Source organism: Lagopus muta, chromosome Z (genome assembly GCF_023343835.1).
Source record: "Lagopus muta isolate bLagMut1 chromosome Z, bLagMut1 primary, whole genome shotgun sequence".
NCBI lineage: Eukaryota > Metazoa > Chordata > Aves > Galliformes > Phasianidae > Lagopus > Lagopus muta.
In genome coordinates, this window is record NC_064472.1 from 75,099,015 (window position 1) to 75,116,108 (window position 17,094).

The 17,094-nt window shown below is 47.4% G+C and overlaps 1 protein-coding gene across 2 annotated transcripts in view; it reads left to right on the plus strand.

The window, feature by feature from the left end:
* The window catches only part of PAX5 (paired box 5), a 118,947-nt gene extending 106,275 nt beyond the window's left edge, over positions 1-12,672 (plus strand). For both annotated transcript variants that reach the window (XM_048932240.1, XM_048932241.1), the window contains exons 9-10: positions 877-963; positions 6,774-12,672. In XM_048932240.1, the coding sequence (XP_048788197.1) occupies positions 877-963; positions 6,774-6,850 (164 nt within the window). In that variant the 3' untranslated portion in view covers positions 6,851-12,672. The remainder of the gene's footprint in view (positions 1-876; positions 964-6,773) is intronic.
* Positions 12,673-17,094: the final 4,422 nt, after the last annotated feature.

The window sequence follows — 17,094 nt, forward strand, 5'->3', positions numbered from 1 at the left end:
ACATTGCCGTAGGAAAACAGTTCTTTCTTCATCGGCGTTGTTTAGTGTGTATATGCTTGTGAACCTGAGCAGGAGAAAGAGATGTGGAAGAACGATAGGAGAACAGAGAAACTGCCATTCATGGGAGATGTTCCAGTGAAACAACAGTGACGTTTCTGTTTGCATAGCAGTGGAACCTATCCAAGGTCAGATCTGTGTTATGCATGGTGCTGCCCTGAAGAGATTGCAGCTCAGGTATGAAACAGGGAGATGACATGTGAAGAGAAAAGATGGAGAAAGTAGCTTGTGAGGAGACAAATAGCAACAACTCTTTGAGTCTTAACTCTGCCTTTGTCTGGAGGGTTTCAAAAATTCCTGAAACTGATGCAAGCATCCCTCTTCCTTTGTTAAAGTGATCAGTGGAAGTCCATGGGTCCAGGCCCATGTTCTGCTGGAGAGCCAAGAATGGTGTTCGCTACCTAGAAGATCGGCTGTTTTATCTTCTGTTAACAGGGAGACTGGCTGAGCAGCCCCGTCCCAGCTGCCCTGAGTGTTGCAGGGATGTGGAGGCAGTGGCCAGGCATTTTAGGTCGGTCTCGGATTCCTCAACTCCTGCAAGCCATCTTGTTCCTGCAGCACAGGCTGCACGAGGAAATCCCACTAACTCAGCAGGGGTGAGCTGGACTGCAAAAGGACACACAGAAGATGACTGTACTCATTTAATAATGGGCGGCCCAGACGGCCCTTCTACAGACAGGGTGGTCAGCAGAGCTTTTGTGAAAGCTTTCACTGGAATATAACAGATGCTGAACTTGTGTGTTTTTCCCCGCACATGTGACTGTAGTCTTACATCAAATGACCTTTATTTTGTCTTTTTACTGTTTCCCTTTAATTTAGGGAGTGAGTTTTCTGGGAGCCCATACAGCCACCCACAGTACTCAACTTACAATGACTCCTGGAGGTTTCCCAATCCCGGACTTCTGGGTAAGTTGCTGCCCCCACGTTGGGGCTGTGCTCCTACCTGTACTCATTCATAAGCCAGTGGCAATTACCAATCACCAGGATAAGCAGGATGTGTGTCCTGGTGCTGCCTTGTCTCCCAGTGCTCTTCACTGATGAGTGGCTATGGATCTCCGCTGGGTACAGCAGACCTCCTAGTTCCCTTCACCAGCAGGAAGCCTGCTGCTAAACGCCTTTGTCTTCCCATTTCTGCCTCATGGAATCATTTGGCAGACACAAGGCATTGCTGGAAGACAGAATGCCCATTTCTTGAAGAGGAGGAATCCTATTCCTACAAAACTGGCGTCATTTTATTGGGAGTGCCTTCTTCAGGGAGATGCTGTGTCTTGTCAATGAATGTTAGCCCCACTACCACAGTGGTGCTGTCTCCTTGCTGGTTCCAGCCATTTGCATTTCTCCCAGACCTCATCTTAAGCTTGCTCTTCAGCTGTGGGTTTGCAGTGCCTGTTGTGCTCGGGCAGTCTCTCAGATGTCTGCATGGGCTCTCACAAACAGTAGGGAGCAGGAGCCCCACAGCTCACGCAGGATCATGGCCCTCATGTGAAGCATAAACACAATCCATTTTACACCACTGTCAAAAGATGGCCCACTTTGACCTTGTACACATGTAGAATGCAGTAATTAGAATTTTTCCCTGCATAATTTGCATGGATGAGGTAAGTAAAATACCAATTAATTGTCATCTTTCAACAGAGGAATAGTGTGCCTTGGAGATTTCCAGATTTATGGATGACAGGACTGTTGTATGTGACCTCCAGCAGAGAAATAATTTTGAATTTTTGTCTTTTTTTTTCCCTCCCCATCCACTTTCTTTGTTTTAAGTAATTGAGTCCCCATGTAATTGAGCCACCCAGGCTGTATTCATCATGGTTCTTGTCCTTAAACAAATCCTTCGGGAGCAATAGACAGCCTCTGCCTCTCATGCCATGGTGCTGGTAAGCTACTGCTATTTTCTGTGCCACATTTAAGGGTTTGTTAGTGCTTCCATCATAAATCAGAGAACAGATCTTCAGCTAATATCGATGGGCACGGCTGTACAAAGCCAGAGGAGCCCTGGTGCTTAAACCTGCAGTTGCCATGGCCGCAGCCAGGACTGCCTGCAAGAGTTTGGTTGGGCTGTGTGGAAGAAGATGCTTTAACCAGTCTGAAGAGTGCACACAGTGATTTCTTAATTGCTGTTTTTGTACCTCCTTTGGAATCAAATCAGATATTTCAAACTCCCGCTGCTGAAGGGAAGACAAAGCGAGCTCTGAAGCACCTGGAGACAGGCCTCAGAAGACAGGCTTTGCATGTTTCTTTCACTTCCCCTGCAAATCTGTAAAGAAACCGGTGGGATATTCAGAATAAATGCAGACCTGACCTGAGGTCCATCCTCCTGCATAACAAGAGTGGCTTTTGGCAAGGCTGGGTTGCAAACTTCCAAGGACTTCCAAGCCTGCAGACTTCCACTGGTGCAGGAAAGGACTTGCTTTGGTGTCCTTGTTCCATTTTTGGATGATAATTTCTGGGGGCAAATTCTTTCTCTTTGACTCTGTGAGCAGAACACAGTTTGTGTACAGCTGGTACAAATGCATTCTGCCCACAGCAAAGGGAGTGGACTGAAAGGCTCAGTACGCGGACCTGTGAGAGTTGGTGCCACAGAATGGAGAGTCCCTTCCATCAGTTTAGATCAGTGCCCCAGCAATGTCCCCTCCTCATCTCTTGCCTGCCTCCATGTACTGGCTTTGGGAGCTTGGAGAGAGTCCTGGTACTGTGCCAGCAGTGCTCAGTGAGAGACAAGGCATTGCTGAGGTCCCAGAGCTATGCTAGCTGTGAGCACAGAGCACAACCTCGTAGGGGCAGCTAGGGAAGGTGATCTCCATCCTAGCCATGTCCATTGCATTGGAACAACCAGCAGGTGTCCTGAGCCTTGCAGGGAGCCCAGCCATACACAGCTCTGCCTGTATCCTTGTAGTATTGGGCACTCCACACGTGGCCAGGTCTCAGTTGCTCACTGGTAACTCTGGACAAGGAGGAGCCTTGTTGCAGAGCCGTGTTGCAGACCTTGCTGCAGAGCCTCAGATGCCTGCTCTACCCCACCGTGCACAGCCAGAAGACTCATGAGATGTGCCTGAGCACCTGCACTGGAGAGGAGGTTAATGTAAGCTGTATCCACGCTGCTTCCACACTTCTCAGTATACGTGAGTACATTTAATAATTCTCTCTGGAGAGCAAGCTCTGGCAGTATCAACATCAAAGCAGAAACCCTGACAAAATTAATCTGTAGTAGTACACAGACTGACACAGTTTGTTTTACTAAGTCCCCTCCCTTCACCAAGATGAAATTGTAATACTCCAAGCACTCAGCAGCACCTATGTTTAATTAACTCCCTGTTCTGACCAGGAAGAATTGCTCTGCAGCAATCACACCAAGCTCAGATCTGTGAAAGAGGAGTTTAGAAGAGAGATGCAATGATTTACAAGTGCAAGAAAGTATTTGGGATGAAAAATGATTTGGGGGGAAGGAATGAGGGTAGGAACAAAGAGACCTGAGGACGGTGTGGCAGTTTCAGAGCTTAGTCCCTGGTCTTTCTCCTGTGATTTTAGAGCAGCAGTGAGAGGTAAGCCAGTTTTTCCACCCCAAGGCCATGCTTGGGAAGGGTGTGTGGGTGGAAGCAGAGCTGCAGAGCTGTGTGATTCCTCAAGGAAAGCGGCTGCATGCTGTCAGTGCTGCACCTGCACTGTGCTTGCTGCTCCTTTTGCATCTGCAGCTCACTCACATCTGCTCCAGCCAGCCTGAGAACTGATACCGATGGGTGACTGTGCAGAAAGGCAGTCTGGAGTGCTGTGATCCACAGCTCTAGCAGATGGACAGAAACCAACTTCCAGTCCTCCAGGGTGGTAAAGAGAAGCAAGGGCAGAAGAAGAAATCACTTTACTGAGGCAGCTCCCTGGCCTCATGCTCTCCTGTCTGCCGCCAGCATCAGCTGCAGCTCTGCACAGGGTATAGCCTGCACCTCCTGCATGACATGACACAGCTCACTGTCTGCAGCAGCAGTGCAACCAGCCCTGGGTTTCTGCAGGTCCGTGCTGGGAGGGTTGGTATCACAGCACTGGCTACTTGCCTTGCACCCGTCTCAGAGCTGCAGCCAGGTGTCCACATGGAAACATTGTGAGGAGGTGGAAAAGAGGGCACCTCATGTTCTCCGCACTCTTCTGCTGATGACCTCAAGCTCCTACAATGTAGTGATGTGCACAGGAGCGTGTGCACAGACATGCTGGGAAGCAAGCGTGTGCCTGGGGCTCCGTCCATCACTGTCTGCAGGGCCTGGCAGGCATACCAGCTCAGACCTTGCTCAACAAGCACACGCTAAGAGTGGATAACAGAAAGGCAGTCTAATGAAGAAAAACGATTCAATTTCATGCTGGCTTGTTGCAATAACTTCTTTGCCATTTTCTCTCATTGCTTTCAACTCGGTGCTGCCTGTGGCAGCTTTTGCTTCGTGGTTGTGGTCTGTGCTTCATGTCTCACTGCTTGGGGCTGCCTGTGGTTGTGGGGCCAGGATGGTGTCCTGCAGGGAGGTCTGTGGGCTGCTCAGTGGAGCTGAAGGCAAGTCTTCTGTGAGCAGGTGGAGAACAAGGAGGGGCCAGAAATGGCTGTGCCAAGGAATATATGGAAGGTAATATGAATTGGAAGGAAAAAATGGCCAAAGGATGGACAAGTCTATTTGGATGGGAGCATCCTGACAGGGAGAAGGAGCGATTGCTTTGGTAATGTGCTGTTCTCACTTTCTGCATAAAATACAACCTTTTTGTTTCATCTGCAAACCAGAGAAATAAAACTCAGCAAAAGTGCAAGGCCTTTGGAAAGATGCTTCAGGCTGTGCCAAGCCTCCTGGTGCCTACTGGGTGCATGCAGAAGTCCCACCAAGTGCTTTACTTGGACGTGCTACCTTGCTCTGCAGCAGCAGAGATGATCCACACTTCGTGTTGGGTGCATTGGCTCAGAAATAAAAAAGCAGTAGACTGATGGTGTGGTCTGAGTTACCTTCCTGGCAAGGTGTTCAGAAAGAAGGCAGAAGAAACAAGTAAGCATGCATGTGTGAGGACCCAGCAATAGGCACAGCACGTTGGAAAGGCCCTGTCTTTGGGAAGTATTTGGGCCAGTAGTGATGGCCCCTTGGGTCCCCATCTGGGGCAGCAGCACTTCCTTTTGTAGCTCTAGTTATTTGTGTCTGAGGTGCAAAGTGCTGAGTCCTGCCGGCTGAGCACTCCACAAGGTGTTTCTTGGGGAGAAGGCAAAGCAATCCCTGGGTGTGGCAATTATCTCAGAATCCCAGGGTTTGGAAGGAACCTCAAGAGATCATGGAGTCCAACTCGCCTTCCAAAGCAGATTCCCTACAGTAGGTCACTCAGGCCGGCATCCAGACAGGTCTTGAATATCTTCACAGAAGGAGACTCCACAGCCTCTCCAGACAATCTGTTCCAGTGCTCTGTAATCACCTTCTGAGCTGATAGTTAACACTCAATGTCCATAAGCTCCCTGTTCGAGTCTGGTGAGATTCCAGCTCTGTGCTTGAGCTTTTCAGCCAGCAGCACTTGGTAGAATACCCAGAGGAAGGGAAGCCAGCTGAAGACACACAGTGTGCGGTGGACTTCCCTCTCCTGCTGACCCTACAGCCTGCAGTGGTCTTATGGTCCTCAGCTCTCTGCCCACCCATTGGTGCAAAACACTTCTGTTTATGCCATGCTGATTTGTATACACGCCCCTCGAGGACTGGTGTCACTCCCCTTCTCCTGAGAGAATCAGCCCCTCTGCTTTGCTGGAGCTGCAGAAGTTATCAAATCAGTGTTAAGTCCCATGCTTGAGCCTGCAGCCCAGGCTGCTCCAGAGCAGATCCTCATGTAGACTTTGTGATGCTCTGCCAAACCTGCCCAGTTATGTCAGTCGCAGGAGTCCAAGCGTGAGTCCTTCCATGGGACTCTTCCCTGCTGTGTCCCATTTCACATTTCATGCATATGGAACTCAGCTGATGACACGAAGGCTGAACTGACAAAACTTTGAAATATTTTGTAATTCTTTTCTTGCACCATATCAGTTTGTTTCCTCTCTTGTGTACACAAAAATCATTTTATAGCTTGTACTGTCCAAAGACACGTATGTGTAGACACAAATGAAGTCTAACACACTTCCCTACTGCAGCAAACAACCCAGATTCCAGGTAACCCTTCAATAATCACCCAGTGGTTTGATGCTTAGCGCCGCAGGGCAGAAAATTCATCATCAGTGTTTATTTCTCAGGTCTTGTGTTAGTAGGTGAGTGCGTCAGCACTTCTCAACCTGCACAGCTCATCTCTGGTTCTCAGAGCTCTGAAATCATTGCCAGAGCTAGGGAAAGCCAAGGGACTTCTTCCCTGAAAGAAGCAGTGTGAGAAAAGAGGTAATTATTTCTGAGTCCTGTAAAATACGTTGAGTGCTTTTGGGTGCAAGGTTCTCATTCTTCAAAAACAAGGGAAAAAAGAATGAGAGAAGTCAGTCTTGTAATCTTTTGGAGACAGAATACTCCAACCTTGTATTCTAAAATGTGTTGAAGATTTTGTGATGTAAATGGCACAGACCAGGTGCTCTCCAACCCACAGCAGTGCACAGCAGCTGCAGCAGTGCGGGACTTGATTTTGTGCTGATCACTCCACCTTCATTCCCGTGGCACAGAACCCAAAGGAAGGAGCCCTGGGCACTGTGAGATTGCACTTTCCCCCCATCTGTTCTCTTCATAGAGTCTCTTCTTTTCCAGGCTCTCCTTACTACTACAGTGCTGCAGCCCGTGGAGCAGCCCCACCAGCAGCTGCTGCCGCCTATGACCGCCACTGACCTCGGACCCAAAGCTTGAGCACTTACCACAAAATACTGCCTGGGACAACTGCATTGAGTCACCTTGCTACAACCGTGCAAGTCAAGGAGGAAGAAAGTAAATAGTAGGAACAAGCTCATTGAAATTTTACTCTTAAGACTCTGAAAACTTAACGTTGTCATTTTCTTAATTCTGGTGATGTCGTCTGGGTCTGAAGTGAAACAAAGAAATAGGAGGACGTGGTTCTCCTGGCACATCATGCGGTCATAGAAATGCAGTAGTTTAATGTTGTTTGCAGCTGTCTGGCTACTGCTTTAATCGCTGTGGGTACCACGGCTGTAACTGGGGATAAGGAAGAGATGTGGGCCTCCCTGTGCGGGATAGCTTCCTCTTACTGCACACTGAGACAGGCTGTGAGACTCAACGCAAGCTTTTTAAATTATTATTATTGCTTTTTTTTTTTTTTGTGGCAAAGAAAGATCAGTCTGCTCAATTTTACACAAGCAGCACTGTAAATACTTGCTTGTTTGTACTGCTATGAGACTGACTTTGCGTATGCAGCAACACTGTACAAGTCTAGGCTCAAAATGCATCTGAAAATGTGTTTTGAAACTGGTGCACTGATTCAAAGAATTCAATAAGCTTTAAGCAACTTTGAACCAGGTTAACACTCATTGTGGCTATCTTTCAGGCTGATGTTACTGCTGCACAGCATCCTAACCAGCAGCTGTGTGTGATCATGCTATATGCTGGTACCAAACTCATGGGCATCAGAAAGACATGGGCAATTTTGACACGGTTTGTTGTCTAGTATTCATGTGTGTTCATTTGTCATCATAATGAGCACTGAAACAAATTCTCTGGTTTCAAGTTAAACTGCATTCAGGAAAGAATAATAGTAGACACCTTACCTACATCTCAGCGGGTCGTCTGCTAAAACCCAGCTATGGGCACCCTGAAACAAAGGGGGAACATACAGCCATACTGATTTCTGTGAAGTGGACTATTGACCAGAGTATACTGAACACATGGGCAGACACACCTGCTTTCTGAGGCATGCTGGTCAGGGGGGTCTGTCCATTTAAATGAAGGTATCTCAAGTCATTCTAGTAACACTGAGGAGAGCAGTTTTGAATTCAAGACTGGAGTCACAGAGAACTTTGCCCCATTAATCCTGCATGTCTTGCCCTCCTACTCAAGAAAGGAGCACTAAGGTGAGATTTCATTCAGTGCTCACTGCTTCCCGGAGCTATTGAAGAGAGCAGCTTACCAATGATCTGGTAAGCAATACACCAACCACTGCTTTTTCCAGGAAACAGGGAAAACTATCCCCCAGTGCAGCTACCTTTTGCCATGTGTTATGGTGTGCATGTGCCTAGCCACTCCTGGAAGCAAGGGAAGAGCTGACCTTGCTGAGACCAGACTTACCTGCAGCCTCTGACTGCGCACAGCATCGGCACTGCAAAGAGACCTGTCTCTGTTTGCCTGTGTCCTTCCCAAGGCTGAGAAGGGATTGCTGGTGGTGTCCCACGAATGAACAATCAAGTATTAAGTATTTGCTTCCAGTTTTGCAAGCATTTCTTTGAAATTGCAATGTCTGAGCTAACATTCCTCCCTGTTCTCCTTGCTGCCAGCACCTCGTGTGCCTGCCATCAGTGAGCACTGACAGCCTCCGTGTGTTCCCCAGTCTCAGTGGCATGTTTTATATCTTTTCATGCTACAAACACACAACTGTTAGGTTCAGGTTCCATGCTAGATGTTCTCTGGTTCTCAGAAGCCATGATGATACCTAGGGTCCACTGGCTTAAATGGGTTCCCTAATCCAGAATTTAATTCTGTGAGCACGCGACAAACTTACCTGCAAGAAAAATTGTCCTTTTCATTTTTCAGCATTTGATACCTGAAACACAAACACGCACACACGTTTTTAATTGAAAAGCACAAAACCATCATTTACCTGGGGAATTTTCTGAAGCTTTGCTTTGGTGTCATACATACTGCATGGCTGTTTGCACCATGGCTGGGGTTTCTTCACCCGAGCTCAGCTGAGGTGTGCACACCACATGCAGAGGCATATCCCCAAAACAGCTGCCTTTTCTGTAAGCTTGGATATTTAGAAGGTCATCTGACACTAGGTGAGGAGGCAAGAAACAAACATCTGATGGTACAACATGAGGGTGTGGGTCATGCCCCTAAAGCAAGGGTGGGGGTGAGCTATGCGAGCTGCAGGGATGCTACTTGACCACTGATGAAGCTGGTCTCAAAGCCTCTGCTTGTGCCTTTCCAGTGCAGGAAGAGCAGCTCCTGTTGATTATATGTGTGTGCTTGCACCAGTTCTGAGTACTACCCAGCAAGCATTTTTTAAAAGCTTAGTTTTTCATTCCCTGGTGGTAAATGACTTATATGGCTTTAGTCTGGTTAACACTGAGAAGGCTAAACATAAGACATGAAATTTCAACAGATGCTATTATGCTCAGGACAGAGACTCTTGTAGTTAGTCTATGGACTTATGAAAAACATGGTTTGTATGTAAGTCACTCCAAAAGTAATGCCTCTTATTAATCCTCATGGAAATTACAACAGCTATAAAGAGCACAATAACACCTTTTGATAGAGCAAATTCTCAGCTACGAAACACTATCTTTCGACTCAGTCACCACTGTTAACCATTTTGAGTGGATGAGCTTATCTGGAGACTCTTCCTTTTGTGGTGTGACATCTGTGCACAGCTATTCAGAACATGGCTTGTCTTTCAAGTCAGTGCCACTACTGCTGAAACACAACACCCACTGCTTCGTTGTGCTCACATCCACTCTTTGGTTTCTGTGTATGTTCAGCAAGCATCTATGAATGTCAACTGCTGCAATTTTTTTTTGAGTGGAGGAATTCTGTGGCACAGCTTTGCTTCATATGCACTTCCATGTCAGACGTCATTTTGTAAGAGAGCCCCTCTGCTGCCATCTGTCTCATGGCAACAAAATGGAGAAGAATTTTGGTAGGAAGGTTCAACCTCTACTGTTATATCTCCAACATCCACCTGTGATGTCTTGGGCCAACATAATAAAACAGGAGGCTTTACTTTTGGAGCAACCGTCATACATTACAAGGATGCATGCCTGTGGACTAAGTGACCTAAGGTGTTTACACTCAGCCCTTGATTTGCCTTAGTGTTTGCATCAAGAATCCTTAAGGGTTGGTCCTTGGCCAGAGTTGTCCTGCAGTGCGAGGTGGAGGCACTGAGCCACAGCTTGGGTAAGAGGCAGAGAAGGTGCAGGTACACAGGCCTTGCACAAGTCCTCCCTCTGCCTGTGCATTCCAGCTCACAACCACAGATGAACCACAGATGCTCACCGTTGCATGTGTTCAGCAGGGACCTGTGTCTGGTCCACCTCCCTCAAGCACTGCTGAGGATTCCTTGGAGATATGGCTCATTTGTGTATGCTCAGGTTGTTTCTCTGCGAGAAACACAAGTAGGATTTAGCCTGCTAAGCATGCATGCCATCCATACTTCCAGAAAACACACTTGTCAGTGCTTTGTATTTTTGACAGTAACACAGTCAACCATGTATATGCCCTCTCCAACAGCCAGCTACTCTACAACAGGCCTGGCTGAGAAGATGTGAGCAAGGCCTTCAACGTGCATGCTGTGTTCACATGTGCTGGCTGCAGGGGAGGGTGTAGAACAAAGTGGAGACTGGAAGCAAGTGGCCACTCGGTGTTGCAAAGAGATGGGAATGTGAGCAACGCCATTATTAATCTGCTGAGCCTGGTTCAGTTTTTCTAGATTAGCTTCATGGGTCATTTTCATGCACCCAGAAACACTGGTGTTGGGGCATGGGAGGCGCTGCTGTTGTTTGGTTTGGGCAGGATGTCCTGTAGCATGGCACATCATTGCCAACCTCTTGCAGAACTCAGCCCCACAAAAGTGCCTTCAGGCAGTTCCACCACTGAGCTCTTTTGTGCAGCTAGATTGATGGTGTTTCGTGTAGTATGCATTCCAGCAATAGCTTGCCAGCTCCGACAGGCCTAAAAATAAAGGCTAGAGGTGGAGAGAGAAAATACTGACATAAAATTGAATCAATAGAAGCTGTGAACTGGTGTTACATGAATTGTTGAGGAAACCCTTGGCTCTGTGCTGTAAATGTAGCCATAAAGAAGTCATGCTGTGGGCACTGAGTTTAGCATTTATGCCCAAAGATTGGACTTCAGAGGCACCGTTGTAAGATGGCACCCATCACCTGCAGATTTAGACACAGGCCAAGACAGGATCCCTAGACTAAAGTCCTTGTTAGCTATCCGGTCAGGAAAATGCTCCAGGATCTGGGGCCGTGAGGTCAGAAAGCAGGTGTTTCATTCAGAAACGTAGAGATGTCAAAGCAGAACTTTCAGGAATGGTGGAACTGCAGGCTCTGGAGAGAGCCTCGGTGCTGTAGATTGGTGTGAAGGAAACAGCAAAGAAGGACAGAGTACCAGGAGAAAAAAACAAAAAAAGAAAAAAGAACAAAAGAGAAGAGGCAAGCTGAAAGGAAAGTGAAGTTCATGAGAGAACTGCTGGACTTCTGTCATCTTTCTACATAACATGTATGTTGCAATGGCTGTGCACTGAGGAGGGTGCAGAGGAGTTCACTTGCTGCACTGCAGAGTGCTGGCAGCAGCTTTCTGTCTATATGCATTCTCCCATACACTGCCTTGACTGATGGGATTGTATTCTGCTTTAAAATTTTCTTTAGTTTTTTCTCTTTTACAAGTCCTTTATCATGAAAGAGAATTGAAGCCATGCTACGACGTTATTTCTAAGCATGACTATCCAACAGTTCCAAGTGTTACGGCACACAGCCCAGATAACTTGTGGGGCTGGCTGCTGGGGCAATGTAGAGGCTTCAGCAAAGTGTCCTCCATGGTTCTGCATTCTTTCCTGCATGTTTATGCATGTATGTTTCCCTAAAACTGGGACATTGTGACCTTGGTTCATGATGGGAGCACAGCATTAAACTTGACCCATCCTGTGACTCCATCCCTGCAATGCTGGGAAAACTGCTTCTTCTTATGGATTCACTGAGAAAATGACAAGAGAGCTCCAGATGGCCAGCAGCTCCCAGGCTGTGCCCTGCAGTCTTGTGCGGAGCAAAAGCTGTGCCAGGTTGGGCTGCTCGCAGTGACACAGGTGCTGGCTCTCATTCTGATCCCCAGCAGTTACTCTGCACTGAAGGTAGAGAGCTGAATGACAGTGAATGACTCAAGACTCCAGCAAGAGAACTGCTGTGCCCCTCAGGCAGAAATCCACTTGATTAAAAACAAGCAGTATTTCTTTTCTGGTGGAGTTAATCACAGAATCACAGAATCACTAAGGTTGGGAAAGACCTTTGAGATCATCCAGTCCAACCTTAAACAAGACTTGCAAATACTGAGCAGAAGGCATCTTTGGGAGGTGCTCGGTGCAAGCCAAGTGCTGTATCAGCATGGCAGCGAGCGTGAGCAGAGTGTGCAGAGACTGATGTGCACACGTGTGAGCACTCATAGGCCCACGAGCACCTCTGGGTCTGTGCCCACTGCAGCGCCTGCTGACAGCCTCCCATGCCACTGCTAACCGCGCTATTGGACTCCTGCATCCAGGTTTGTGACTAACCTTCTAAATGGAGACGGAAAAATGGTCAGTGGGTGTTTAGATCTTTCTATTGCTTCATTCAGCCTTGTAGTGCAAAGAAACTTTGTCCTGGTTTTTCACTTTCTAGTGGCCTTTGTACATTCTGAAATTACAGAAAATCATTTCACCGCAAATGGAATTTACTTTCAAGAAAAAAAAAAAAGAACAGGCTTTTTTTTTTTTCTTTTTTCTTTTTTTCCATAGAGATAAACTACTTTCTATTAGGAACTTCTAGCAACAAAGAAATACATACATATCTATCGTATCCACCAAAGTCTGCAATGCCTGCATTGAAGCTTACTTCTTGTAAGAGGAAAAGAGAGGAGAGGGGAAAAAAAAAAAAAAAAGCCTCCTTTCCTTAAAAAATGCATAAAAATGGAAAAAAAAAACCACAAAAAAAAACACAGAAGAAAACTCATAAAAATAACTGCTGAATTGCCTTTGAAAGTAGGGGATAACATCTGTTGCAAAACAGATGAAAAATTGCTTCTTAAAGTGTGTATGTTTTGTATTCTTTTTTTCTAGTAGGAAAAGAACAGACTTGAAATTTTGGTGTTTTTCCTTAGTGCTGTGTGTTGCTTTTGTGTGTTATAATATTTGAATGTAATTACAGCAGTGCCAATTTGCCAAAGATGTTGAACATTATTTTGGGGATTTTGTTTTGCGTTTTATTTTGGGGAGAAAAAACGGGAGGTGGGCTGGGCAGTGGGCGTGCTGAGGTGTGGGTCACAAGGGATGGGTCTTCTGAACTTCTTTTACGCCTTTTTTTCCCGATTCTTTTTCTTGTCAGAACTGAGATTCGTGATTTTATTCTAAGTTAAATGGTTGACTGCAACACGTTTTATTTTTAGATTAGTTGAAGAAACATGCAATAAGATTGGTGTAGTTCAATATCTGTGTGTCTTTTCATGAGAGTGACTGTTACTTGTGGACCTTTGATTTCATGTAACCTTTATGTGAGATAATTATTTGTAAATATCTACCATAATTTTATTGGTTCCTAAAATAAAAGTAATTTTTTTAAGTTCCAAAAGCCCGTTTTCACCTTATCTATGGGGTCGTTTGGGAGAAGTACCAGGTTGTTGGATTTGAAATGGGAGTTCTTTCTGTGGTGCTGCTCTCTCCAGCTCCTCATCCCCAGGTCTTTATATAGAGCCAGGGTTGCTCCATCTGACGTGCAAAATCTGGTGTTTGCTATACAGTTCAGTATTAAATAGTTAGACTTCAGGAACAAAACTTGTAAAAACTTTCCATGATCCAGCAGATAATTGTAGACAGGTAAGAGAAAATGACAATCGTATCACAGGCATGAAACACAGAAAGACAGAACTTGATCAACCTGCAGCTTGCAACCTGCGTTTGCTCAGTCCTCAGCAAGCTTTGGTTTTGGGAGACATTCTCCATCCCAGCAGCACAAAGCAACAAGTTCATCCAGACACACTCAGTTCTATTTAGATTTAGATTTAGGCTGGATATTAGGAATAAGATGTTTATGATAGGGGTGGTGAGGCATGGAACAGGTGCCCAGAAATGGAGTGGATGATCATCCCTGGAGGCATTCGAGGTGAGGCTGCTCTGGGCTCTAGGTGCCTGACCGAGGTGCACGTATCCCTTTTGCAGGGGAGTTGAACAAGGTGACATTCCAACTCAAACCATTCTATGATTCTATTAAATTGTCCTCCAGCTCCAGTGCAAATCCCATCTGCCAGCTTACCCTCTTGTTTTCACAGCTCGGAAGGACTGCCCTGTCTGTCCCCCCAGCCCTGGGACAGACTTTCTAATAGTTTGCAATGCACCGGACTGCGTAGGACTGCTCTCATGAGCTAACATTTCTAATCAGAGCGGTGTTTCATGCACTCGAGAATACGATGTCATGGGACTGACTTAACAAGCATTCAAAAATCACTTTTCTGGAATTTTCTGGTTCATCCACCAGTGCTTATTCAGCCATCTCACATCCCATTTGACTCCTGAGTCCACCTTCACACCTCACACCTCTCTCTTACTGTCACTCACCAGCTGTTCTCCACGCATGACTTCCCTTGCAGCTCTATGGAAAGCATGGCATTTGCAAAAGGCCCTTTACAGCAAAAGTTCTAATGCAAACAATTGTCTCACCTCCCAGTGTCAATGCCTGTGTCGCTGCTACAGGACAGCATTTACCATACTCCATCACCCTTCAAGTCACCCCCAGCAAAGGCAACTCAGGGCTACAAAAGAGGGCAGAAATCTCCTGTTTTCTCCTGTGAGCCCAGGGAGACTCTCCTCATGAGAGACATCTGCTGCTGGTTACACCTACCAGGAAAAAAGTCACCAGCCCTTCCAGCCTTGCTACATCAAAACTCACCTTCCAGCCAGCAAGACTGTAGAACTGGTCACACTCATTATGTGTCTCAGCAGTATATGTTTAAGGGAGACAACAGAGCTCCCAGAAATACAGGAAGAGCAGAGGGGTGGATGAATGCGGTCTCCTTCCTCTTCAGTGCCAGTGCTTGGGTAGCTTTCAGGGGAGAATCATGGTAGAACAGCTAAGGGATTTTTCAGAAGAGTAACAGCTGGAAACGTGGTTCACAGAATCACAGAATCACAGAATTGTAGGGGTTGGAAGGGACCTCCAGAGATCATCGAGTCCAACCCCCTGCCAAAGCAGGTTCCCTACACCAGGTAGCACAGGTAGGCATCCAGGCAGGTCTTGAACATCTCCAGAGCAGGAGACTCCACCACCTCCCTGGGCAGCCTGTTCCAGTGCTCCGTCACCCTCACTGTTTACATGTTTGTGTGGAACTTCCTATGCTCCAGTTTCTGGCCGTTTCCCCTTGTCCTGTCTCCACTCACCACTGAAAAGAGTCCGGCCTCGCCATTCTGCCCCCCACACCTTAGATATTTACAGACCTGGATCAGGTCCCCTCTCAGTCTCCTTTTCTCAAGGCTGAACAGACCCAGTTCACTCAGCCTTTCCTCATAGGAGAGATGCTCCAGGCCCTTCACCATCTTCGTGGCCCTCCGCTGGACTCTTTCCAAGAGGTCCCTGTCTTTTTTGTACTGGGGAGCCCAGAACTGGACGCAGTACTCCAGATGAGGTCTTACCAGGGCAGAGTAGAGGGGGAGGATCACCTCCCTCGACCTGCTGGCCACGCTCTTTGCAATGCACCCCAGGATGCCATTGGCCTTTTTGGCCACAAGGGCACACTGCTGGCTCATGGCCAACCTGTCGTCCACCAGGACACCCAGGTCCCTTTCTGCAGAGCTCCCCTCCAGCAGCTCATCCCCCAACCTGTACTGGTGCATGCAATTATTCCTCCCCAGATGCAAGACTCTACACTTGCTTTTGTTAAACCTCATCCGGTTTCTTTCTGCCCAGCTCTCCAGCCTGTCCAGGTCTTGCTGAATGGCAACACAGCCCTCAGGCGTGTCAGCCAATCCTCCCAACTTCGTATCATCAGCAAACTTGCTGAGGGTGGCCATTATCCCCTCATCAAGGTCATTGATGAAGATGTTGAACAAGACCGGACCCAGCACCGACCCCTGAGGAACACCGCTGGTTACAGGCCTCCAACCGGACTCTGCACCGCCAACAACGACCCTCTGTGCTCTGCCAGTCAGCCAGTTCTCAACCCACCTCACTGTCCACTCATCTATCCCACACTTCCTCAGCTTTGTTATAAGGATGTCATGGGGGACAGTATCAAATGCCTTGCTGAAATCAAGGTAGACTACATCCACTGCTCTCCCCCTATCCACCCAGCCAGAGACAACATCATAGAAGGCTACCAGGTTGGTCAAGCACGACCTCCCCCTGGTGAACCCGTGCTGACTACTCCTGATAACCTCCTCTTCTTCCAGCTGTCTGGAGATGGCATCCAGTACAAGCTGTTCCATCACCTTTCCAGGGACAGAGGTGAGGCTGACTGGCCTATAATTGCCTGGGTCTTCCTTCTTGCCTTTTTTGAAGACCGGGGTGACGTTGGCTATCTTCCAGTCTTCAGGCACCTTCCCCGTCTTCCAAGACTTCTCAAAGATGACCGAAAGCGGTTCAGCAATCACCTCTGCCAGCTCCTTCAGCACCCGTGGATGAATCCCATCGGGTCCCATGGATTTCTGAACATTGATGTTGCCTAGGCGCTCCCGGACCACCTCTTCCCTGACAGAAGGGGGGTCTTCCATTCCCCAGATCCTCTCACTAATCTCCAGGGTCTCAGATTCCCGAGGGGGAGCTTTTTCACTGAAGACAGAAGCAAAGAAGGCATTCAGTATCTCCGCCTTCTCAGCATCCCCCGTTACCAGCACACCCCCGTCACTTAGCAGGGGAGCCACATTCTCCCTAGTCTTCCTTTTACTCTTAATGTACTTGAAAAAACCTTTTTTATTATCCTTTATCCCCTTTGCCAGATTTAATTCCAGGCGGGCTTTAGCCTTCCTTGTCGCATCCCTGCAGGCCCTGACAACATTCCTGTGTTCTTCCCAAGCACTCAGACCCTTTTTCCACATTTCATGGGCCTTCTTCTTTCCTTTGAGTTTGTGCACGAGCTCCTTGCTCATCCACACAGGTCTCCTGCCACCCTTTCCCGATTTCTTCCTTACAGGGACGCACCGATCCTGAGCTTGGAAGAAGAGCTGCTT